Source organism: Fistularia commersonii, chromosome 2, assembly GCF_037954325.1.
Source record: "Fistularia commersonii isolate RoL2024-O1a breed Wild chromosome 2, RoL_Fcom_v1.0, whole genome shotgun sequence".
NCBI lineage: Eukaryota > Metazoa > Chordata > Actinopteri > Syngnathiformes > Fistulariidae > Fistularia > Fistularia commersonii.
The window spans coordinates 21,228,829-21,255,372 of NC_141285.1; the positions used below are offsets into that span (position 1 = coordinate 21,228,829).

The 26,544-nt window shown below is 41.5% G+C and overlaps 1 protein-coding gene across 1 annotated transcript in view; it reads left to right on the forward strand.

Moving 5' to 3' along the window:
- The window catches only part of akt3a (AKT serine/threonine kinase 3a), a 55,683-nt gene that overhangs the window by 12,732 nt on the left and 16,407 nt on the right, over window positions 1-26,544 (forward strand). Inside the window, exons 3-8 of the mRNA XM_086172560.1 lie at window positions 17,391-17,516; window positions 21,817-21,928; window positions 25,030-25,174; window positions 25,254-25,385; window positions 25,532-25,597; window positions 26,465-26,533. Of these exons, the coding sequence (XP_086028686.1) occupies window positions 17,391-17,516; window positions 21,817-21,928; window positions 25,030-25,174; window positions 25,254-25,385; window positions 25,532-25,597; window positions 26,465-26,533 (650 nt within the window). The remainder of the gene's footprint in view (window positions 1-17,390; window positions 17,517-21,816; window positions 21,929-25,029; window positions 25,175-25,253; window positions 25,386-25,531; window positions 25,598-26,464; window positions 26,534-26,544) is intronic.

Consider the following 26,544-nt stretch of genomic DNA (forward strand, 5'->3'; position numbering starts at 1 on the left):
TGCCAATAAAATCTGCAAAGATGATGATCCATTGAACTTATAACTGCACTCATCTGTGTCAAAACATTTGTAACAGTGCAGACTGATCATATTTAACTATGACTGATTGCGGTAAACCTGCTACATCGTATAACACCAATTTCTATTATTGTAGTACAAGGATGCAGCTGGCCTTGATTGAAACTTCTTTGGATAACAGTGACCTGGAGAACTGAATATCTTTCAGTAATCAGAAGATAAAACAATTTTTAGGTCAGAGACTCTGAATGATGAGAAAATGCTATTACAGATATCAATGGCATGTAACTGATTGAGGGGAAAAAAAAGCTGAGTTTTGGCGCCAGATGACTATGGCCCATTCATAGAGCATGATGGGTCGATGAATGGTTTGTTGAGTATGAAACTAGCTTTAATCATATGTCTTGGCATCGGCAATCACGATCTCAACCTCGTCTTGACTTCACTCGGGGGATTTGGGGCCATTGCATTATAGCTAAAATAAGCTGGGCGCAGAAATGGGATGGCGTTGTCATTGCAGCAGTTTTATGTTGTGCTAACTGAAGCTAGTGCAGCTATTTCCATTGTAGTCTCTAAGATGCAAATTGTAATGAAAGTTGAATATCATTTGTTTATTAACCCTATTATTCCTGGGCCTGTTACATCTACCCTTATGTAATACTCTGCCATGTAGTTTTTTCACAAGTCAATCAGAGGAACAATACTGAACCCACAAAAATCTCAGCAGAGATAATAGTAATTCAATCAATGTGTGTCCACTGTTGTGAGTGTGTGTTGTTTTTTTAATTGACAAAATGCATGCGGCACTGAAAACACTGTCAGTGTAAACAGCAGGAGTTTCCTGCCTCCAATCACTTTTGAAAGCATGGCTGACAGTCAGCAGGATGCAACTCAAAGGGGCATAGTTCAGCTCCATTAATGAGATGTGCTGTGTAAGGGCTTGGCGTACCTGATCTGTTGGTTTCAGAGATCTGTGAAATCTGTACCAATGTGAATTTGCCCTGTACAGGTGACTCCTGGTGGCCTGGAAGTTACCTGACTGCAGGTAATCTCTGAAATATCTCTGAAATATTAAGATTCAGATTAATTCATAAGAATTGTTTGGAAAAGGAAGATTTTCCTAAAATATTCAACAATAGTATATTCCTCTCATTGGAAAAATACATTTTAAATGTGTCAAGTCTTTAATTTTTTTATGTGGCTCGCCGAGCATTCCGATGATGATGGTCTTTTGGGTGCCGTTTCATTTCAGTCTGCAAAAAGTTCAACCAAACTTATAATCATGATCTCTCAAAACCAATTATCAATGGGGTGGTTGCATTTGACACAAGGACAAGCCAATTGCCCAAAAATGTTTGACCATTCTTTGATGAATTTTATTATTACAAAAATATAAAAAACATGAGATGGCTACTGCCGCTTGAATGATCTTGACAGTTAATGAACTTTAAAAGATGGACAAAAGCACAATTATATCTTTTATTATGCAAAATTATGCCGATGACATGAGGTCAGCAGCATGTTGTCTTTTTAAAATCAGTTTGTTAAAACTACAGCCAACCCTTTGTTACTCTGGCTATCCTGTCTGTGTGCCACGATCTGTCTTATTAGTTATTGCCACGTATTCTTTTACTGTTTTTTTTTTCTTTTTTTTTCTCTCTTAATCCAGATGAATTTGTCAATGGCAGCATTTTAGGGCTGTAGCACTGGAAATCTATAACAATCTGACAGTGTCCAGACCAATATGTTTTGGCTATTTGGTTATGCAGACTTGGAGGAGGCTTCAGTGTGTCGACATTATTTTGACTCAATACCACTTTACATATTTATGCATTGCCAATTAGCTGCTGTTGCTGCTGTTTACTCTGTGGAATGTTGGAACTATAACAAACTGCAACGCAAATTAGCTCAGTGCAATATAAAATGCTTTTTTTTTTCAATCCAAGTGCCCCAGAGCTGTTTTACTCTGCAAACTTAGTACAAACAATGTTGAATATGGCAAGAATCCCTGGCCACACAGAGATGGATTAATGGGTGGGTGAGTGAATAAACCAATGTCGCCCGGTGTAAATGAATGAATAGATCAATGAATGGAGTGTTGTTCATGCAGAGAAGAATCCGAAGGCGAGAAGGGCTGAATGAAGGAGAGGTTGAGTAATGGGATTAGTTTGTAGCACGGGATCATCAAAGTGCTGACGTCAAATATTTGATCAGTCACAACTGACATGTGTATTCAAACACATATACCTCGCAAACTGACGCCATTCTTAAGTAACAGGATGTGGTGGAATCCAGAATAGAAGCAGTACAGCAAGGGATTAAAAAAAAAATCACTGACTTTGTTATTTTTGGAAGAAATATGTATTTCAATTGGATTAATCAAAATAAAATTGTGTTGTTCATGGATTCCCACACTGCTTGGGTTTAATCATTTTCTGGCCCGGGTCTGAGCATTTTCAGGCCACAAGTCGTAAAAACAAGGTATATCTTGTGGTCACAAAATAATAAAAACATGGGTATGATTTACTGTATATCTTGTGGCCAACCACATCCCATAACAACAAGCTAAAAAAAATCTTAGGAGGAGGATTAGTCCCATGGCTACAAAATATTTTTGTGTTTGAGTGGTACAGTGCTCAATTTTAGTTCTCTAGTTTTATATATAAATTCATACAGATGACAGTAAATGCCATTAGTGTCCTGGACTGTAGGGGGTCAAATTACCAATGTTGTAGACTTTAAAAAGAACTATGCATTTCTCATCTATTTTCAATTTCCATAAATTAAATTGGAATTAAAGTTAAAAAGATATGTTTTATACTTGTATTCAAATTAATTCCAATTCAAAATATTTTCAAATTTGGAAAAGTTTAACAGAATTTATGTTGCCGTCACTGTTGTTATTAGATATTAAAATGTATCACTGAATGAAGCAAATATCGATCAGAATATGATTCACTCTGGCAAGTTTATGAGCCATACAGATTAGATCACGGGGATCATCTGTAGTGTAACATCTTGAGGTATTGTTAACTGGTTCGAGGAGGATTTGGGCTGATTAGAAGCGTCAGGTTAGAGTGGGGGTTGGTCTGTCTGATTTAGGCCAACAGATTACTGCTTAGTGGCTAACAGATAGTTTAAATGTTGGCTGTCAAGGACAGCAGTTTGTGTTGCCATTTGGTCAACTGCTTGGGATTTCAATTATTTAGTGACCCCTTTCACATATGCATTGCAACCCCGATATTATCTGGTCAAGACTTTTGAGAAATCATTGTGCACCAGACATCAATCAGTTAGACTGGCCATCCTACTGCCTTTCTTTTAAATAAAAGAAATAAAGTTTTGGTCTTTAGAGTTAATCTCCCCTTACATGACAACCGTGCAGTTTGTAATGGTTGCCTGTTTGAAGGTTAAAGTTGTGTGTCATAAAAGATACGGTCCATTTCAGTCGCAATTTAGAGATCCCCGTTGACCACACACTGCTACCTGTGATTGAACCGCCCCGAAAATTGGTAAAAAGTGCAAACCCATGGCTGTTGTCAACTAGCGGTCTTGAAAGTGTCACATAATTGAAAGTAAAAAATGTTCCATATCGCATTGTCCGTGACCATTTCTTCCTTGGACTCTCAGTTGTACATTTTGTCCGTGATCGTTCAATCCAAAGGACTGTGGTGCTTTATTTCCAAATCAGAGCATCTGCCGCCATTGTCTCTCTCTCTCTCTCTCTCTCTCTCTCACTCACATACACACACACACACACACACACACACACACACACACACACACACACACACACACACACACGCCAGTGTCTGGATGTGAGCCCGGCAGCTGGAGGTGCAGCAGTTTAACTTACTAAGTTGCTTTTTTCTTCCCTTCTTTTTATGAGCTGAAAGGGTTTTGATGAACATGAGAGAGGAGGTTTAGCAGAACTACCACAGTTTGACTGGGTTTGAAGCCACAGCTCGCCACCACTACAGTAACTGTCTCAGACTTGGTCAGATTCAAATGAAAATTCACTGTTAGAGACGATGGTTGCACCTCAAATTCTTTAAACACTGCATCTTCAAAACAATATCAGCTGAATTGTGTAATGTTCTGTGAATGAATCTGTTATACATTTTGCCATTTTTGATTAATCTATTTTATGCATTTGTACAAGGCGTAAAACATTTATCTTAACAGGAAATGTGTTTGTAATTGGGAAATTATTTTGTATGTTATTTGTATATTATTTTTGGAGCGCTTATCTGTTTATCAGAGCCTTTATATTTTTGATGCTTATTGCTAGATAGATTTAAATTTAGTCGCTGAAGCTATTATATTTGCATAGTAATTAAGTGGTACTTTTGCTTTTGTTATTGTACTTATTTGATACACAGACATTGCATAAATTGCACTAAGCTTTCTCCGTGTCACAGACTATTGAAACAACAGCTGATCAGTTTGGTCTCTGGCTAAATAAGCAGCTACTACGGGATGTACTCTGTGGGTTTGGGATTTCTTCCTGTTGTCCTGTTACAGTATGCCATTATGTCTGACTTAATAGTTGAGCTGCACACTGATGTCACAGTGGCCAGGTTAAAAGGACAGTCAGTCTATTTATATCTTTCCACCTGTAATCTGTCTCTGACTGGATTAACTAAGCCACTAGTTTCAGACTGTTGTACCATACATACACACTGAAAATGTTAGCCTTGCATGCAGTTGCAAAGATGTTCAGAGAGAACACTGTGTACAGAACATCTAGCTCACACAAGTATATAAATGTACTCTATGCCGCAACGTTCAGGGATAGCAAGGGCAATTATATGCCTGTTTGCAAGCAATGTGAAAATGAACCATGTGAAAGGTGGACTCACTAATGTGGGGAGAAGGATTATTGATATTTGACAGAACAGCAAATAACCCTGCGTTGAGTCCTCCATCATAAGCTCTCCCCTCAAAGTCATAGACAATCATTGCCATGGCAATGCACTGACAAAAGGAGCAATGTGGCTCCATGCAAAAAGTATTGATAACATTGGTGTATCAATATCTACTTTATCACTGACAGAAATGACTATTATGCCATTGATGTAATAAGGATTATCATCACTGTAGACAAAAAAAAAAAAAAATTGAATAAAATGATACTGTAGGATCATGCAAGCAAAGTTAAAAAATAACAATGTGATCATCATTGAGTCTGATCTGCAGATAAACAAAAAACACTAGACTTGATGTCAACAAACAAGTAAATTTCTATGGCACACTGCTTGAGCCCAATTAGGAATACTGTCTATGAGAGAGAGAGATAGCGAGAGAGAGAGAGAGTTGAAATCTCTCCTTTTCGTAACCTTTATTTATTCATGGACGGTTCACAGAGAAGCAGCCTCTCTATTACAGGAGTACTAAATCACATTCATAAAGTTACCCATATTCTCACCCGGAGGCCACTCAGTCCAACCGCAGCCTGGTCTGTGTCAGAAAAATAGCCTTTTTTCATGGTCAGGATCAGAAGGCATTGCTTTGTTCCTCTCATTGCTGGAGTCCACACTTGGTGTAGTAATATTTTCTGCTGGTAACTGACACAATCTTAACTAACCAATAGTCACTGAGGGAAAGACTAAGTCAGATTGTTGGACTATTTTTCCATTGTTCCACAATCTTCCAAAGTTTATTTCTTCATGCATCAAAAGCAGTACAAATTGCCTTGACAGATTGGCACATCAGACACCTGCAGCACATGTAAGGAGGATGAAAACAAGTTGAGAGAACTGTCAGTGTGCAACATATTACTGACGTTATGGCCTTGATCTACTGTGTCCCAACTTTTCTTTTCTAGATATTTTCAAATGCTGTGGCCTTGATCCACTGCATAGCAACAACTTTTCGAGATATTTTCAAATTTAGTAGCACACAAAAGCATGACTTTCTAATGGTGGTACAAGAGTTGGTTGGTTCTACTGTTGGTATAAAGTCTGCGAATTTTCCGGGATTAATCAAAACAAAATGAAAAATTGAAAAAGTATAAAAACAACGTAATGCAAAGAAGATAGGGAAAGAGACTCTCCCCATTTTTGGGAAACAGTCATTAAATATTAATACCTTTTGACCATTAAACAGCTAAACAATTAAATATGAACTTGCTACATATAAACAGGCGCTGTTAACTACTTGCGACCAACTTCAAGGTAACTGCGATTTAAAGTACACACTGCATGTATTGCAATTTTTTTCGTACCAAAATCAGTGGTAGTAAAATAGACCTCCTGCAGAATCAAGTTGCTGCATCTCTCCGCACGGCCGTTAGGATCCGCAGGGAAATGTAACGGTGAAGAAACTGACTTTATCTTTAAACATCCGTGTTTTTTTCCTGTGTGTTTGTTGTTCATGTCCATTTGAGCCTCTTTTTGGTAGAAAGGGAGGAAGAGGAGACTGACGAAATGTTTCATCCACCATCGGCTTCCTTCTCCTCTGTTTGCCAATCTCCAGCCATTAATTAGCTCTCCATGATAAAATTCCACGTTCCCAGTCTGACACTTGTGTAGAGCAACGGACGGCCGTGGTAATCATGTCAGCGAGGCTTGGCTCAATGTTCTGAAGTGGCTAAATGTCCCCCATATGCTCCACTGGCTGGGGCCCACTCCTCACCAAGCTCTCATTAAACTAGTGCTTAATTTACCAAGGTAAAGGGGAGTACGTGCACACACACACATCAACACACTAATGCTTCCTCTCAGCTGTAAGAAACAAATCATGGTATGTGACAGGGGACCGGACACAAAGGGACATGGGGGGGGACAAAAAGGTGCAACCTGTTTTTTCTATGTGTGTGAGTGTTTTGAGAAAGTGCAGTACAATTGTTGACTTGCCATCTGTCATCAAGAAAAGCGTCCCATCTTTGAATGAGCACATACACTGAGGAAAGACTGGGATGAAAAAGAAATAGTGAGTGAGGTACAGATGTCTCACAACACTGGCTGGAACCTGTGGTTCAACGGCAGACTGTTGTACGAAAGGAGGTGGAGGGGAAGAACACAGACAAAAGGGGGGACGAACATCTGCCATATTCAGATATTGATCCACAGTTTGAGCGTTTCTGAACACCATGATTGAATGGCCTGCTCATTAAGAATATCACAAGTGCAGGCAGGCAAACTGGGAGAGTTCTAATTTAAATGTTACGTTTTCAGGATATTGTGAAACTGACACAAAAACAGATACATACCATTTCTTTGATGTCTTAAATCATGAGCATCAAGTTCCTTTTTCTAGTTGATTTTCCAATTTTTTTAAAAGCAATCAGCATTTTACAAATATTTCTGTATTGCCAGTACTTTTAACACATTTTCTTTATTTGTTTTTCGTCTCTCAAAAATACCAGACAATTAAATTAAATCAACTGTCAGATTTTTTTGTCAACTCTTCACAGAAAATGATTTCTTTACTTGACACATTTCCATTGAACCCTTTATGTTCCGCTAGCATCTGTTTTTTTTACCTTATGAATGGTCTCAGAGTTTCAAGAGGCTAGATCAGGTTGGCATGTCGTCAGAGAGGGCATCTGAGACTGACCGACATCCCAACATGACAAACAGAGGCTCTCAAGAAAGGACAAAGAGCTACTTGTCTGTGGTGGACAGACATACAGAGCTGTATGGTGGCATTTTTCTGTCTGTCACACAGACAGACAAATGGTCTTTGCTTAATTCTATAAGTCCCAACTCCCATTAAGCTGCACTCTATTTTTGCCAAGAAGAATATTTGATCACTCTGGTTGACAAGGAGGCCTTTTATTAACAAGCAAAAAAAACAAACAAACAAAGGTTTTAGGGGTAAAAGAAGTGGACTGCTCCAGATTTGACCGGTGTGAATTCGGCTTGACAGACAGATGAGCAAACACTTGTGCAGGTGGAGAGAGAGACAGATGGACAGTCAGGTAGCTAGGCAGTACAGAGCAGCAGTTGGTGAGTTAGAGGACACTTACTGTCAGGCCCTTCAGTACAACACATGAATGGAACCTTTAGAATGTGACTAGTCTGGACGTGTGTGTGTGTGTGTGTGTGTGTGTGTGTGTGTGTGTGTGTGTGTGTGTGTGTGTGTGTGTGTGTGTGTGTGTGTGTGTGTGTGTGTGTGTGTTGGGGGGGTTCACTTGACTGTACTTGGGGTGTAGTACTTGATTGTTTACTCATGCCTGCCAGGCGGGACTTTTGTGCTCAAGTGCGTGTGCGGTTGTGTGTGCACACGTGTTGATAAACTATGCCATGCATGTGTATAAGTTTACAGGGAGATGTACAGCACAATGCTTCGCTGCTGCCTTTGGAAAGTAGGGGTTTCACAAAAGACAAGAGGGTCTTAAGTTGCTCACACACGCATGCACGCGTAACGCCAGCTGCTGCCCGCAGCCCCTGCTCAGCATTTCTGAATTAATAATACAGAGCCAACCACTCTGGAATAATTGCAAATTGCACACACACACACAATGCTTTGCACCTGTTCACCACTGCTTGACTGGGTGCGGGTGGGCTAGTTAAGGTCCCACCCAGCCGATTTTAAGGACATTCACAAACACTCACACATGCACACACGCTCCTTGTAGCCTTCCCGTTGTAGGGAACAGTTGGACAGCTGTGTGTGTCTCCTGATCCCCCTGTCTTATTCTAATGACTACTGCCCTTGATTGGGTGGAGCTCCGACCAATGAAAAGAAGGAGCGGAAAACATTTGAATATGAATGTCAACTTGAAGTGAGGACTCTCTGAAAAACCAACTGGTTCCTGTAATTTAAATATGCTGTAATGAATGATTCGTAGTATTATTTTCTTAATTTTTACAAGAATTCTTAAATATTTCTTTCATTAAAGGCAATCTATTAAAAAAGTCTTTAGTTTATCTAAATGTGAAATCATGAAATCAACTAGATCAATGAATATTAAAAACTGTGAAAAACGAAAGAAGAGAGAGAGAGAGGTAAAATGCCAGAATCATTGCAGTTTCATTAGCTTACTCATTGGCTGCGTTTGCATTTCGTAATCCCATTGGATATACCGCATTCTGAACACAAGCAGTGTGGCAGCTCTAATTCTTGTGGTTGTTTCTGAATGCAATGGGTTTGTGCATTAAGCTGGGATTGTAATTTTACCTACTCGATATGCTGTACAGGATCCAAACACATCATTCTCTACATTTTCCAGCACCACATGATACCAGTGGTAGCTGCTTTTGTGTGTGGACTGACGGACATAAGAGTGTGTGTCAAAGAAAATTTGACTGAGCTGTGTGTAACACTCTTGTAAAGGGTTAATATAACTGAGACTAAACAAATGAAAAGACTGCTTAATTATTTCCTTAATAATTCAGTAATTCAGGAAGTGTGGGGGTTTGGTTATGTTTTCCAACTAAAAGTAAAACTATAACCATATTGTTTTGAAGAAAATGCTCCTTTCAGTGTTTATTATAGGTCAGAAATGCCACACTAACTAACATATTGATAAAACTCCCAGTCTATTGCAGCAGGTGGTTGTCAAGTTACTGTGGGGTCACCACATACAGTCAGATCAGCTTGCAGCCTCATTACAAACCACATGGCCTTAATAATGTTTTTTACCGCTTCCATAATGACAGTCGTGTCTGTCGGAGAGGATTCATATTGGTGCAGCTTAAAAAAACAAAGCTGTGTGCACTTTACTTGACCCATCATCATCGTGGTGCATTGCAGATGCAGTGATGCCGCTTGCGTTGTGTCTTAAAGCCCTGTAAGAAGCTGTAACACAGCAGTTCTTGTAAATGAATGCTGTTGAGTGGTTGGATGTAATGTGCTCGTGTCCAGGGGGGCGGGGGCCTCAGTGTGCACATGTGGGTCTATGGGTCAGCTATATCCATGCAATATGAATAGCTTTTGCAGTTAGCACTCCGATGTAAGTGAAACATGGTCAAGTTCAGAGTGGTATCATTTCATCGAGGGATGCTTTAAGATCAAGGCTGTACCACAAGCACCCGGCTCCGCCCACTGGGGGCTTGCTGCCAAACATCATGTTGCTGTTACACCGGTATGCTGCTGTTCAGCATGTTAGAGGTCAAGGAGTTCTGTACCTGCAGCAGATTACGTCATGCCATCAAGAGCAACTCTAAATGAATGCATTGAACATCTGAAGAATGAATCAACAGCATGATTGTGTCGTTCATGGCAGACACGCTGTGTGTTGTTAGCATGCGGCGCACCGTTTAACACCCTTTGATTGTTGTGTAGATGGTCGTGTCAGATGGATTGTGTCATGAATCTTTATTCTCTGTTGCTGTGAGATTCTGCAGCCACAGCAAGGTGCACATCGCAAGGTCAGGCCTCCTCCAGATAATGATCATAGTTAAGGGTCAAACAAGATGATAAAAAAAAGTGTTAAAGAGTGTATCAAAGTTAAAACAAACAGATAAGCATATCCTAGCAATTCAAGTTTTTGTCTTCATAGAAACAAATTACAACCAAAGCACTCTTACTTCGTTCCAGCTGTCGGAGGACTTGTATTTAAGCTGTGGGTGTGAAGTTTTTGTTTGCTTCTTTTGCATCCTAATAGCAGACAATCCCTGTCATAGATGCCAAATATCAGATTCACTAACTTCCATCTCTTTGCATGAGCTTATTTTATTTACATATGTTTCAGGGATAAATCCCTGCCAACCATGAGAGGGGCAGAATGAATCTGTCGTTTGTGAGTTTGTCAAATATTTTCAGCACCTGACATTGTTAAAATCACAACTGTCGCACACTGTCAGACTCTCCCGCTCTGCCGGGGAGGTACAGAAGTAAAAGTGGAGGATGTACTGTCTCACAAGGGAAAAAAATGATTGATTTGGTATTTAAAAGCTCCCATTCGAACAGATCAGGTAATAGTTAAATGGTTACACCATACCAAAACTTAACCAAAGATTGTCATACTCAGAGTTCGTATGATTGTCTCTGTGTTCAACATTTCCGCAAGAGTTGTCTCATCCCTTGTGTGTCTGTGTGTGTGTGTGTGGGGGGGGGGGTGACTGGGTGACCACAGCCCCCTGTCTGGCACAGGTGGTGTTGAGCAGCAGCCCTCCAGCTAAGATGCTAATATGCCAACGCCACACTGATCCTAGGGTGTTTTAGGAAACAGCGGACCCTGCTTACACTTACAATCACTTGCAATCGCGCGCGCACACGCATACACACACACATGCTTGCATGTACTCACAGTATATGACAAATGCATACACTGAGTAGGTGTTACTATCTTCATGGGGACTCGCCATTAACATTCATTTGGAGGTGAGACGTCTTGGCTGCAGAGTGTCTGTCAAGTCTCTGCCGCTCCGTGAGAGACCCAGCGGTGGTCACCATGTTTCAGGGAGCCACCACCATCTACTGGACAACAGCGGTAATGCAGCCGAGAACAGCACTGAAAAGATACACGCATATACACATTCTTGAAGAAAGACTTTTCTCTGTGTAATTTAATGAATGTTTTCTCAAAGATTTTGTCGTGTTTTCACACAAGGGTCTGTGTATTTTCGTGTGTGATTTGAGCACTTAGATGTCTACAAGCCTCACTCTGTACCAGCTGGGGGAGCAGAGGGACACCAGGGCAGTGTGTGTGTGTGTGTGTGTGTGTGTGTGTGTGTGTGTGTGTGTGTGTGTGTGTGTACGTGTACGTGTGCATGCACGTGCACGTGCCTCGCATCCAGCATAACGTACCAGGAGGCTCTAGCTGTGTACAGCTGGCTGGGTGAAATCTCTTAGTGGCCCCCAAGGGATGGCTGCGCTCCCATGGGTTTGCTCAGTCTGGCTTCCTTGCGCCTGCTCTGCCCTACCCCGGGTATCTGTCACAGTGTCCCCGTCGTGGTCCTAACTGCCGCTGTTTCTTTGGCATTCAGTCTCTAGCTGTCTCTATCTCCTGCCCAGTCTTTTGCAATTTTTTTTTTTTCGAACAGCTGTCCCGCTTATAAACCTTTAATCCCATCAACCCCTTGCCCTGCTTTTTTGCATTGTCTGATCAATAAGAAAACGGCATAAATACCTGATGCACTCACACTGTGAGGACACTACATCACATTTATGTTTCACTAATGGCAATTTATTTCAAGCACTCACGTACATACTTAGACCACTCCAGCCCCAATGTGGTAATGAGACTAATACACTATAAGTGGATTGGCTTTGAAGAGGCTGGATTCGCCTTAAGATGTCTGAGCAGGCTGGAGTTATAAATGCTCAGTTAGTGTCACGCATGCGCCCTCACAAGCACACACACGCATGCAACAAACAGACTGCACGGACTGTAGACAAAGCATTTTACCTTCATCTCTGTAATCGATCTGCAAGATCTGCAAGTGCCCTGTGGTCTTCTGCAGGAGTTACCACTGGTTCTAGTACTCCCTGACAGGACCCTCAGACAGATGACATCTCCGAGAGTCTTATTGCACAATTGCCTACTTTCTAATCCCCAGCGCCCTCTGTTGCACTGTCATATCCCCTTTCCCCTCTCCTATTTTACAATTTAGTTGCCTGATTTTCTGTACAGCCATCCTCTCGCTAGTCTTTGCTGTGTGTTACAGAGTTTTCCCGGCAACCCACCTTTACTGGGAAATTGTCTTGACCTTATGTTTATCAGGAAAGCTGCTCACAGCTCCCCCCTTGGTTTGACTCCCTATCCCTGCGCCTCATGTCTTTGGCGTAGGCCATTTTAAGTATACGCCACGGGCCAGCATATGAAGGCTGATGGATTGCTAGTTTGTCATTTAAATTCTATCTTTTAATTTTGGTGCTACAAATTATCAGGAGGTGGTGGAAACTGGTTTTATTCTTTTTTTTCAACCACCTTTTCAGCTGCAATAAATGAATGTGGTGATCAATCGACAACAGAACTGTTCATTATCATTCAGGTGGGCCTTTTTAGCACTAAAAAGCAGTATGCAGTCAGTTGTGGTCTGTCACTCAGGTAAGGAATAATTGAAGTTCTGGAAGAGACCCGTTTCTTGGTAAGTCTGCTCATTCAGATAATGGTTACTCCTTTGAGCGCCACACATTTACTCAAGTACGTAGGCGTATGTCTGCATTGTATGTGCTCTGTGGCCGAGCCCATTTTGTGTGTCTGTGCACGTGTGTGCGCACGCACATTGTTGAGCTGCTGTGTATGTGCTGGAACGCGGCACAGCCTCCCTTCCGCTATCCTCCTCCTACCTCAGTACATCCCCATCCCCTCCAAGCCCTCCAGCTCCCAGAGTGCCTGTAGCACAGCTCCATCTCTGTGCCATCTGCATATCAGCTTCAGCCTCGGCCAAAGCATTAAATTAAATCCCTGTTTGGGTTGATTAACAAATGGCTGGTGAGCTCACATAGTTATGAAGCTAGGCCTATTTATTTAATTGTCATCAAAGTTCTTCCTGTTTTCCTCATTCTCTGCTAAAATGTGCCATCCGGCAGAGCAGGGGAGCAGAGGTGCACTCATGTCCTGAAGGAGGGAGCGCTAGACAGAGAGGTGTATCAAGACGAGAAAGTTTTGTGTGACTCATTTCCGTATTGCTGGCGGAAGTTCAGTCTTACCATTTGTACCTGTCTATTTTTAATCTCAGCATTCCTCTTGCTCAATCCCCCCCCCCTACCACCACCACCGCCCTGAAACGAATAGTTAATCGGTCCTCTAATTGAGTGACAGTTAGTCCGTGTGTTGTTGTAATTGTCCAATCAGAAAGCTTGGAACCGACATAGTCACAGCTGATTCATCTCTGCCTCTTTGTGCAAAATCCACAAGCTGCAAATGAAGGGACGTGCCAGAAAGATTTACTTTTAAAAAGTCTAGCATAATTTTCCCATCATCATTTTCAAGAACCTGCCAGCAGGGCTGAAAGTCATCGGAGGCCGTATTTTCACTGTCAGCCTTTGTTTTCTACACTCTCTTGTTAGTCAAACACTCGACAAAGACAGCTGAAGTGAACGCTGTTGAAAAGCATTTATTTATTCATTGAAAAAAAAATCATTTTATTCTACACGTGAATCAGGTGTTTGTTGTCGGATACTTAAAAAAAAAAAAGGCAAGAGAAAAGACATTTTTGTCTAAACGTCAACATTAACAAACCGTATTAGAACTTCCGTGTCCATGGACCAGCGCTCGGTTTCTCAAGGCCTTTCCAGGCTTGGGTTCCCCAGGCAACGCGGTCATGTATTGTTGAGTTTATCCGATTGGTTCAGGATGCAAGTTTGTTTGTTGGTATTTCTCAGTGGCTGTTTATGTATGTATCTGATTCATTTGAGACCCTAAATTGGCTCGACGTGACTGAGAGAGTCACTCTCTGGGGTTCTCCTGCCACAGTGCAGAATAAGCGATACAGTTCATGAAAAGGATCACTTGCAGTTTAAGGGAAAAGATGTGGGTGTACTTCAGATATGAAAATGGAGAAATAAAAAATATTCTTGAAAGGTATTCATGACATTGTCATTTATTGCGAGGGTAATAGACTCTTTAAAAATGCATGGTTGCAGATAGTTTCCGGATGCACTCTCTGTTCCTTCAGTCTTTCAGATCACCCCACACTCCTGTATTACTGATATTCCGTTGTTCTAACAAGAAATTACAGATTCCTGTTGTCTTAAACACTGCACGGTGTAGTATTTGCTAATTGGCCTTAAGGGGAAAGAAACGTTGTGGCGAAAAAACTAAATGAAACTGAAGTGAGGAGTCCGATGGAGATAGTGTGGGAAGGAAACCGGCTGTTCTGTTTTCTCCAGCAGTCCAAACTAGAGACATGTGGCTCTCCAGACAAGCTGTCCAGAGTGGGAGAGCTCGCTGGACTCATTACAGGCAGGGCCAGGATGGGATAACTCGATAGAACACCGTTGGATCATTCAGAGAATTGGAACATTCAAAACTGAATTTTGTTCATGTGTGTGTATGTTTGTTTGGAGGCTGCATGTGGACAACTGTCCATCTCCTCTCTCCGTCTGTGCCACCCCTGGCTGCCCCCACCCCACAATGGGCACACAGACATACATTTATAAATTTATACATTCGATCTAGGTCCAGAAGGATCGCTTGAATGTTTTCACTTGTACTGGACAGCTGAGCGATTAAGTGGCCAGCCACAGACGTTGGTTGGTTGGACACTTCATCTAGAAACTGACTCAGAGGAATGACTGGACTTGGACCAGCAAGCTAGTCGTCGCTGCCAATTTATGATAGTTTTATTGGTGTAACTTTCTCTTCATCCTGTTTCTTATTCATTTTGTATGTTAACCAATATGCTCTCCTCTCTCCCCAGATTTCTCCCGTTGGTGCTTTTCAGGGAGCACAGCTGGGGGTGGGGGGGGACAAACATGCAATCCGTTCACCACCTTTCAGTGCGATGACACCGATATTGTTACATTTAAATTGTTGTATTTTGTTTGTTGAGAACCTCGGGGAGATAAAGGCAAATGGGACCTACCTTTCCGCTGTTTTACAAGGAATCTTACATTTATTCATTTACATAGCTCCAATTAAAGTATGACAAACATTTCATTGTCTCTTTAGAGGAGGGAATAACCACAACAGTGTATCAATTTACATAAAACTGAAGACATAATCTCCATTTTTAGACTTCTGTGTCCTTTTGGTGGAATGGGCCTCTCCGCTAACTTTTTCCCCCATCGTCTCCATTCCCTGCTTTGCTTTCTTCCAATCTTTTTTAAACTCCCACCCCTCACTCCCGGCCAGGGAGCGATGGGTGAGGGTGAGCGGGGAGTTGTGATTCGGCAGTCCTGATGACGCGCTGGCGGTCAGTCGACGGGCATTCTCTTGTCCACGCGCATCTCAGCCAGCCCCTGTGTGGTGCTCGAAATCAGCCGCTACAGTCCATCCAACCCCACCCCCAGTAGTCCCTGACTCTCACACACACACACCTTCTCATACGCATACACCTTCAACACCAGCAGCACCCAGAGGTACCGGCGGGGCCCGCAGTCACATGTTCCCTTCGGCGGAGCAGGTGTTTTTCTGCAACGTGCTAACGAGCACGGCCTGCTGTCATTTCAGCTTTAAATGGATGTCACAAATAGAACACACACACTGATTATTCTCTCCTCTCCCCTCGCATTAGCTCAAAAAAAGGGTGATCAGAGCTGTTACAGATCTTTTGCGCAATGTGTTCTGTGTCAGTCAGTGTGAATGTGTTTGCACCAGCGTGCACAAACGCTGTTAGACCACAGATATATCTTCAGACTGTATAAATGTGTGTGTCTGCAGTGCGTCTGGAGGAATGGCTAATTTTAATGGTTAAGAAGTGGGAGGCAAGGGAACGTTTGCGTCCGTCTGTAGTTTCACATCTTTTGTTTTTAAATGTCATAGTGAAACCCGACAGAACCCCTGGCATGCAAAAAGGCAGTAGAATTGTCACTTCCTCTTGTCAGAGTTGAGTCTCAGTATCATTTTTATTGTGTAACATGCACAGTTCCATCGTGTCCGTATCTGCGCACTGTACTCGTCCAGCTACGTGTGAAACTACACGCGCGTGTAGTTTAATCCATGTGTGAATCCATACCTTCTCAGCAAGTGTTATCCGCCTCTGTGGTGTGGAGATGTTTGACACTTGTGTAATCCTGCAGCAGGTCATCTGACAAAGCGGCGGTGCCACCTTAATGCCAATCTGTGCCAGCCAGTTGGGTAATACTCTGCCACCAGCTGCTCAGCAGATGTTATTTGTTGCTACGGTCTTAGAAGGGTTATTGAACATGTAATCATATCATTTTATCTCATCTCACTTTATTACATCCCTCATCCCAATGTCCCACTTTTATCAAGACCAGCGATGTGGCGGTCTGCATTTGAATTGGTGTCCATACATGTGTATTTGTGCAGGCAGTGCTGTATAAGAGTGTGTGGCTGTCGGAGGGGGTCATCACCTCGACACCTGCCCATGTATCAGCCAGATGATGTTTCTGGCATGGTTAGTTTGAGTTTTGTCCTGGTAAACATGTTTTTGTCATATTTTACATGATAATCCGATCAGAATCTGGCAGGCGCTGTGAGAGTCAGACAGATATCCTGTGTGTGTGTGTGTGTGTGTGTGTGTGTGTGTGTGTGTGTGTGTGTGTGTGTGTGTGTGTGTGTGTGTGTGTGTGTGTGTGCGCGTGCGCGTGTGCATGTGCATGATTTTCTTTGCACAGATGAGAAGCAGGGCTGTGCAAATAGGCTCTTATCTATCTAGGGAATAAAATCTGTATTTAAAATCATCACCAACATCATTACTTATATTAGTATTTCATGCGTATCACCATTACAGTTATCATAACTGAGTGCACTATTGCCCATCGTGTCATCATTATCGTTGTCCTCCAATTAGTGTCTAATGCACTTCATATCTCCCCCCTTGGACCCCCATTTCTTTTTCTTTCAGGTGAATACATAAAGAATTGGAGGCCGCGTTACTTCCTGTTAAAGACGGACGGCTCTTTCATTGGCTACAAAGAGAAACCTCAGGATGCAGACCTTCCCTACCCTCTCAATAACTTCTCTGTAGCAAGTATGTGATCTGCTGCTCCGCTCATTATTTTTACTGTTCATGCACTTTACATTTGCAACTTTGTTTCGTCAATAAGTTGTTAATTCACATTTTGAATGCCTAGGCTGCGTATCATCAAATCAGCGTTAAATTTGGATTTAGACTTATAATCAATAATGTTCATTTATGAAGAAATTGATCACATGTGTTGAGCTTTACTCAAGTCTGACCCTTTAGAAGTTTCAAACCAGTAAATATAAATTCAACTTATGATGCTCAATTGCTTTAGGATGGAGGTGGAAATGAAAGGCACTCACCTTTAGCCCAACGAGTGCAGAGGTTCGTCAGGCTTTCCTTTTGTAACCACACAGTATCTGACAAAGATGAATGTATTTCATGATTTCATGAAATCTCAAATTCCTCACAAATGAAAATTTGCTTTAGAAGAACTTGTGTTCTTCATAACCAGTAGAAGTTCATGTTCATTTTAAAATAGAGCAACACAGCCAAATGAATTTGTCTAATATTGAATATAAGTATGTGAACTGTCTTGTTGTGATTGTTTTTTCCCTCACTGTGGCCCCTCAGGAATTTGAATGAACACCATTCCTAATGGATGTTTCTCACAGTAGGAGTTTTGAACAGCTTCTACTGAGCTGACACATAATCAGCCTCTAAGAACCGTGTACTCGCGCACCTTCATTTTTGATATTTGAATGTGCACCAGGGGATTCTGAGGAGAAGTTAGTTTATTGGCGCTTATAACACTTAAATGTTGGTCAGAAAGAAGTGGATTCGACAAAAGCTGAGGATAAAGAAATATTCCACATATACCTTGTTTTTCAGTGGCAAATGCAAATCACCTATGACGAGTAAACTGCCATGAGATGTTGCTAAAATGTTCCTGTGGTTTCATCACACACCACAAAGCTACAGTATGGTGAAACACTACAACACTTCTTGCATCAGTTTCCCTCGTGGTGTGTCAAGTCATCTCGTCAGTCACTGGTCCTCTCAGCATCAGTATGATTTATAGATTTCTAGCGAGCATCCTAATGAAGCATTTATCAGGAAATTATACATGTGCACCTGGCTAACAAGCACCGCTGTGCCGTTGACATGTGTAATTAACTAGCAAATGAGTTAACAAGATTAATTTTAATGTCTCTTGCTCTCATTACCACCGCTACCACCTCTCATTGTTCATACGGTAACTACAGAGGGGCGGTAAAACTTTTTTTTCTCTTTCCCTGATGTCTCAGCTTTGAACTGTAGCCTGCGGTCGCTGTGTCCCCTCATGACAAAACGTTGCCCCATTATCTGATTGATGAATGAATACTGGCGTCCAACAAATGTACAGTGGAAGTTACGAGCCAGGAGCACTTTTTGCCACGGGTTGTAATTTAGCATCCATAATTATGATGGTTGCAACAAAATGTTATTTTTCGCTGTATTTCTTGAAGCCAATGCTTGACGGGTTTTGATCTCATTTAATTGTTAGATATCCTTGCAAAAGACAAACCTATAGATCACTGATTTTACAAAGAATATTGTCCATAAATGGCTGAGGTTCAGGGCTGTTTTACTTGTTTTTGTTAATGTCAAGAAAAATCAAACCCATTATATAATTTAAATGTATTTTCAATAATCCAACCGAAAATAACAGACCAGGGACATGTTAAATAGTTTGTTTCAGAAGTAGGTTTTAGTAATTTAACTTTTTTTAATAGAACAAAAAGAAAAAAAAAAAAAATTACTGGTAATTTGGTCAAATATGATTCAGCTGGATTACACAGATAGAACAAAAACACCATATATGTCTGCATATGCCTCCAAATAATAAAATGGGTTCATGTTGTTGTATTTGTTTATTCAATTTAATGGCCATAGATTTCCTGCTATTCAACCTAATCTGATAGGTGTTAAGATGGTTTTCCATATTTTGGCACAAGGCCTGATACAGATGTCCGTCTGTGTATTTAACCGGTGTCTTATCTACACCACAAATATTAGATATGATTCACAAACTATCAGATTTTGCACATGCTGTCACTTTATCTCGGATGCTTAATGCATAATGCCACTTAATGCATTATGCTTAATATAATGTTTAGATCGCTCACTATTTTGGGGGAGCACTATGTGAAATGTAATTGAAAGAAGGGTTAGAGAAAGACCTGAAAAAGCAAGACGAGAAGATGGGAGAAAAGATTTAAAAATGATGAAAAAAACAATGATGATTGGTGAAATACAAATCGAAACCTTAGAAAAATGGCAAAGAATGATGCAATGAGGAGGGAGGACGTGTCAGGATGACCGTAAGGAAAGAAAAGTACCACAAATCAGGAATGTGAGTCGGTCAAAGGGAGCAGGCGAAAGGAATACGGGAGGCATGGGATGGAAAGAGGACAGAAACAGAGAGATGAGCTGGGAGAAACGGATAAGGGCTGGTGGGTGAGGCTTCTGGGTATGAGCTAGGGGGAAGAGGAAAGGAGGAGAGAGCCTCCATCCGTGCGAAACAGACAGGGAGGAGGAGACCAAGTCAGGATTGAAGGAGGAGGAAAGAGGAGAGAGGAAAAGAGTTTGTGTGGAGGACAAGCCAGGCCATACATCCGGCTCCGGCTGCTTGGCACAGCACCGGCACTGCCACATCTGTTGCCCAAAGCTGGGAGGCCAGGTGGTATGTGTGCGTGTGTGCGTGTGTGTGGGTTTGTGTGTTTGTTTTTTTTTTTTTTTTTTGCGTGTGTCTGCGTGCATGCACGTGTGTGTGTATCTGCGCGCACGCACGGGTGTGTATTTATGCACGTGTATGAACAACAGAAGTGGTCAGATGGAACAGAGATGGTACAGGCCTGTTCCCTGCAGAGGGACTCATACATACAAGCCTGTCTCTCACATACAAACAAATACACACTGATGCATGCACTCACATACTCCCACTAAACTGCTACACAGATTTCACAATTGCCTGCTGCGGCAAACAACCCAATTTTAACTAACATTCAAACTTCACTATCACTTGAGGATGGATGTCTGTGTGTGTGTGTGTGTGTGTGTGAGTTTATCAGCGTGCTCGTGTGCCTGCTTTATGGTTATGTTTTTTGGCTCCAACCACAGCTTGACCTTGTTTTCTACCAGCACAGCAGGCCTTGTTCATGAGTCAGGTAGAAGGTTCTTTCTTTCTTTGTGTGTGTGTGTGTGTGTTTAAAGTATTGAAACTCTGCGGTGCGTATGACCCAAGTGATGTTGTCATTAACCTTCCTGTCTATATTTAGTTGGAGCCATGACATGCTGTGCTGTGCCACACTTAAACAGAAAGTAATTGGAGTAAGGGATAGCTGAGGACAGGAGGTGAGCAAGCAAGGGGAAGGGAGAGAAGGGTAGGAGGGAAGGTGAAGAGGGAGTAACAACAGAGAAAACAGGGGGAAAGCAGGAGAGGGTCATGGAGGATGATGCATGCAGACGATGAAGACAAAGTGGGGGAGTTTGAGAGGATAGAATATAGATCTTTAAGGTCTATTACATTAACTATCATACTCAATAACCACTGTGACTGCCAGCTCACTGGCCCATCTGGCAATGTGTGTGTATGTTTCTGCAACTGTGTACTCTATTAGCCGTTGATGTTTGTACTGTATTGGCCATTTTCACAGAAACATGGTTCTCCAGATAGCCTCCCGATGTGTATGTGACGAACCGCATAGCATCCCATTGCGTAGAAATGCATCTTAAAGCAAATAGTGTTTGGCAAGACAAGAGAATTCAAAGGGAAGCGCGTCTGAAACGTAAGGGGAAAAAAACAGCTTCAGTGTAAAAATAATTGGAATCATATGCTCTCCAAGTCACCAGATCTGAACCTGAATCTGCTCCTCAAATTTAGCATATTGTAGTTTTGTTCAACCATTTCACACCCAGAAACTCATAGAATGGATGAGAATCTGTGTCACTGATGGAGTTTAAGTGACTAATTTGTTTATGAACATAAGAAACACAGGTGGATACGTGACACGCAGCGAAGGTCCGCAAATTTAATTATACCACCGACTCTTTAGTTGCTTGTAATTCAGCATTAATGAAACAGCCAGCGCTTTAATATATTCAAATAACAAACTATAAGTTAGCCAGTAACGCCTGCTAATCTTGAGAGCATAAGAATGTTTGCTCGCAATGTGGAGGCAGTTCTGATTGATTAGAGTGCGGCCAAAGTAGCAAAAAGAAAAAACACCTGTCAAATCCAAATAATATTCTCAGTGCACGCGCTGAGTTCTTCCTACAGTTTATTGCTGCTCAGTGCATTTTGCCCTTTGACTATTCGTTGCAGAATGTCAGCTGATGAAGACAGAGAGGCCAAAGCCAAACACTTTTATCATCCGCTGCCTGCAATGGACCACCGTCATCGAGAGGACCTTCCACGTGGATTCGCCTGACGAGAGGTCAGTCCCCGCTTGAGATCCAAAAACATTCCTCTGAATGCTTTGGGAATTTAGCCAAACCTATCAAGCTCTGAATAATGAATGCTGTTATCCAAAACATTTTTTCCGATATTTATACGTGACTAATATGTGGCAAGAGGATTCTTTGAAAACCAGGCACAAGAAAGTGGCTTTTCTGGGGAAAGCTGCTTCTGTATTAAGTATATCCTTTCTTAAAAAAAAAGAATAAATAAATAGAGAGAAATTATTGAAAACGTTCTGTCCGTAATGTTGGATACTTGACATTTCTCTTTGAATAGTAGCCTGTTTTAAGTTTCTGATACTCATTTTCAAAGTAAAAGCGCAGCACTGTAGCCATGGTTGGAAAACATGTATTCCTGTCGCAGATCTGCTCGCCAGTTATGGCGCTCATAGGCATTTCCATTCATGTTATTCAAATAAAACACGAAAAGAACAAAATGGACGCAAAACTTTTGAATGACAGTTACAGCAGACTAAAAGTGAATTATAAAATTACATGACGATGTTAAAGTAGCATTAAGGGCAGGGAGATAACTGAGAGGGTAGGCACTGGAAAAGATGTTGATTTTTGTTTGTGTGTGTGTGTGTGTGTGTGTGTGTGTTATATGCGTGTGTTTGGGAAAAGGAGAGGGTGAGAGAGACAGAGTGGAAAGGAGACCTTTCAAGTAGCATCGGCATAAATTCTCCAGCTGCTCAGTTCCTTTCTGAGGAGCTGAGGTGTTTATCTCCAGAAAATGAACAGCTTTGCCCAGAAGACCACAGATGCTTCTGTGCATCCTTTTTAGTATGTGTGTGTGTGTGTTTGTGTGTGTGTGTGCATGCGTGCGTGTGTGTGTGTGTGTTGCAGTTGTCTGTCCGACTTTGCCTGTCTTATATGTCTGTTTCTAATAGCTCGGTGTTTCTATAATCAAAAAACTTATTCTGCAGTAAACACAAAAGAAAAACTTTCGATTGATCTCGTTTCTTTTTTTTTTTAAAGAGGAACACAAACAATATGCAGGCATATAGGTTCTCAGCCCCAGATGTAAAGCGAACTTTGGATCTGGACAGAAATATCGACAAGTTTGCAGAAGTTTTTAGATGTAGTCAGAATTGATTTCGAACACCACCCCGTTGATGGATATTGATCATTCAAGCAATGAATAGAATATTACAATAAAGGTTAAAATCAATGCATGCACATGTAAGGTACGAGTAACGACCACTCAGGTCAAATAAAAAAACAAGCAGAGATAAAAGCTGGTTGGGTCACAATCACCGTTTTGGCATAAAGTTTAAATGTTTTAAAAGACAGTTTTTTTTTTGTTTTTTTTCCCTCCAAAATGGCATGTTTGTTCCTGTTTTATTGTAAAAGTTTGCATAAGCCCTGTCACCTTTTTTGAAGTTCTCAGTTTTGGAAAGAGAAGTGTGCACCACGCCACAACTGTCTGTCTGCGCCTCTATGTGTGTGTGTGTGTGTGTGTGTGTGTGTGTGTGTGTGTTTTACTGTATTTGTTGTACTGTACCAGTGCTGGCAGTGCTCCAGCTACCGCAGCCCCAGCCGTCAGCGGAGAGGGTGGCACGTGTTGGCGCGCTGCCCGACTGTAGGCAGGCCCATTATCTCTCATTAGCAAAAAAACCTCATTATACCAAAAACACTCAAACCAAGAGAGAGAGCATTTATCTGCTGCCTGACCTTGAGAGAGTTCTTATGGCGTTTCATGTAGCTACATGCACATGCACATCACGGGCACCACAAATTGAGTGCTCCATTGTTGTCGACGGAGTGTAACTTGAGTTTGCCCTTGTTTTGGATTGGTAGGGTACTCTCAGAAGTCTTTGCAGTAGAAAGGGATTCAGATCTTAAAAACACACACTGCTCTGTTTAGGTTCAGATAGATGTTCTTCCAGATCCCTCAAGGAAACATATGGGCATTTAACTCAAAATAAAACAAAAGACACGGGGGTGATCATTTGGGAGTAAAACAGAGTTCATTATTATCTGCTCGGTGTCGACTGCGCAGGAGCGTAAATCCCACTTTGGTTCTCCGGGAGTCTTGAGGATTTTGGCATATTTGAATATTGTCTTCAGCTCACTCAAGTTCACGATCTTTAGCGTTTTGTGATGTCACATAACCCCTGAGCGTGGCACAGGATTAACCCTGTTTGAGCTAAGATCAGTGGGAGAATAAAATCAAACAACTTCTTTTTTTCTTCTTTTGTTGTGAATGCAAGTAAGTCTCAAGGAAAGAGGGTTTCTTTGGAAGTTTAACATCAGGAATGTAATAATAAATACTTTCATGAGCAGGTTTTCACACATCAGGACAAAGATAAAATCCTCATAAGTTAAAGAGCTCTTTTCTTCTCTGATTTCCTCAAGACACAGTCATCCTTCTTTTCTGTTTCCTCTTCTTTTTCATTTTTCCCTCACTTGCTCCCCAGAGCAGAGGGACGCCTGGGTCTCTGTATAAACTATCATATTAATCATAGTTAAATATAATAACGTATCTACATATCCTGATGCATGACTGGGCTTCTGCTGCACATTATGATTATACACACACACACACACACACACACACACACACACACACACACACACATATTCACACTTTCTCTGAACAGATGTTGAACAGCACTGCTAATGAAAAGTCAATGGGGAGGAACAATGTTAGCAAACAACAATGCATTGTACCCTCAAATACATCAGTGTGTATTTCATGCACACACAGACACACACACACACACAAACTGGAAGACATTAGTTCTGCTCCATGATCATTGCTCATTTGGTGGATTCTCTAGTTGACCATGTTTCCCCTCCGTTGAACAAATAGGTGTTTATGTCAATTGGAAAGTGTTTATTGCTTTTAAAAAAAACATTTAAGTCTGTACACAAGCCATCCTGTCGCAGGATATGCACATATTCTCATATACCGCACTTGTGTTGCGTTAGGGCCGGATAAGCAGTCAGTATCCGCGGAAACAGATAAAGAATCAATCAAGGTTAAGGCAATAGAGGTATCTGGCATTTTTATTTGGCGGTAACCAGGAAACAAATCATCACTCGTGTTTTTATCCTGCCTGTTGAAAAACTTCAGAGATGAGTGGACAGAGGCCATTCAGATGGTGGCAGACAAGCTGCAGAGACAGGAGGAGGAGAGGATCCAGTGCAGTCCCACCTCCAACATCGACAACATGGTGGAGGAAGAGATGGACATCTCCACCACACACCACAAACGCAAGGTAAAATAGCAAAAAAGCCGGGCGCGCTGCACAAGGACACCAAGCACACCGTTCGCATCCTGTTGTTTCTCGGTTGCAGACAATGAGTGACTTCGACTACCTGAAGTTGCTGGGCAAGGGAACCTTCGGTAAAGTCATCCTTGTCCGAGAGAAGGCCAGTGGGAAATACTACGCCATGAAAATCTTGAAAAAGGAAGTGATCATAGCCAAGGTCTGTACGGTGAAGATCGCTCAACTTGCGTCTCCACCTTCACAATTCTTTTCCGGATTTGAGGAAAAAAATGAACGAAGTCTCAGTCGACATTTTTGTAAGCTTTAAGAGCTATATGTCAATTTCTAATGTTCTTTTCTCCAAAGGATGAAGTGGCTCACACACTCACAGAAAGCAGAGTACTGAAAAACACCAGACACCCGTTTCTTACAGTACGTATTCTGTGCATGAAACGTGCAAACGGTTTGTATTCAGACTATATATATATATATATATATATATATGCACATATGCAAATGCATTGCATATGGACATCTGGATGCCACATGTACGCACACACGCAGGTGACATATTGATCCACAACATACCTGAGTCTCCCGAGGCTAATTATGAGTTAGAAATCAAATTGTTATACATTAATGGCCGCATCTGTTAGCTTTAAACTCTTTTCTTTGATGCACTCTTGAACACATCAGCCGCTCTTCATTTTCTTAAACTCCCTCTGCCAGCATTCCCTCGAAATACACACACGTGCGCACTCACAGGCATATGTATGTATATTTTATGCGGCAGTGAAGTCAGCTATTGTTCGCATCACACTTTGCATCACTCACATCTGCAGTTGCAAGACCAGACTCCCCTCAAGGACTCCCTGTCTAGCAGTTATATCTCTCCCTCTATACATGACTGTCTAGGTAACTAAATACAAATGAAATCTTTTTTATGCTTTAAAAGATCACCTGTTTTTTTTAAGTTTGAAAATCAAGCTATTGGACTCTGTAATGTTACAGAAATTGTTGGATTTCAGGCAATTTTTTGCATTCCACTGTTGCATCTTTTAAGCCCACAGTATGCTGTAAGAATAGAGACATCTTACTTTATAAAAGGAGCAACAAAGGAAGAAAAAAAAATTCCATAAATAATGGATAATAAAATCTACAATTCCACGATGTAGACACAGTACATACAAATGTTAAAACACACACATTTAAGCTACTGCATGTGGGTCTTCTATATTTTCTTTCTCTGTAGGTGTTCACCTCTTTTTTTCATTTTTTTTGTCTGCTTTTTTTCTTCAGTCACTGAAGTACTCATTCCAGACTAAAGACCGCCTCTGTTTTGTCATGGAGTATGTGAATGGAGGGGAGGTAAGATACAC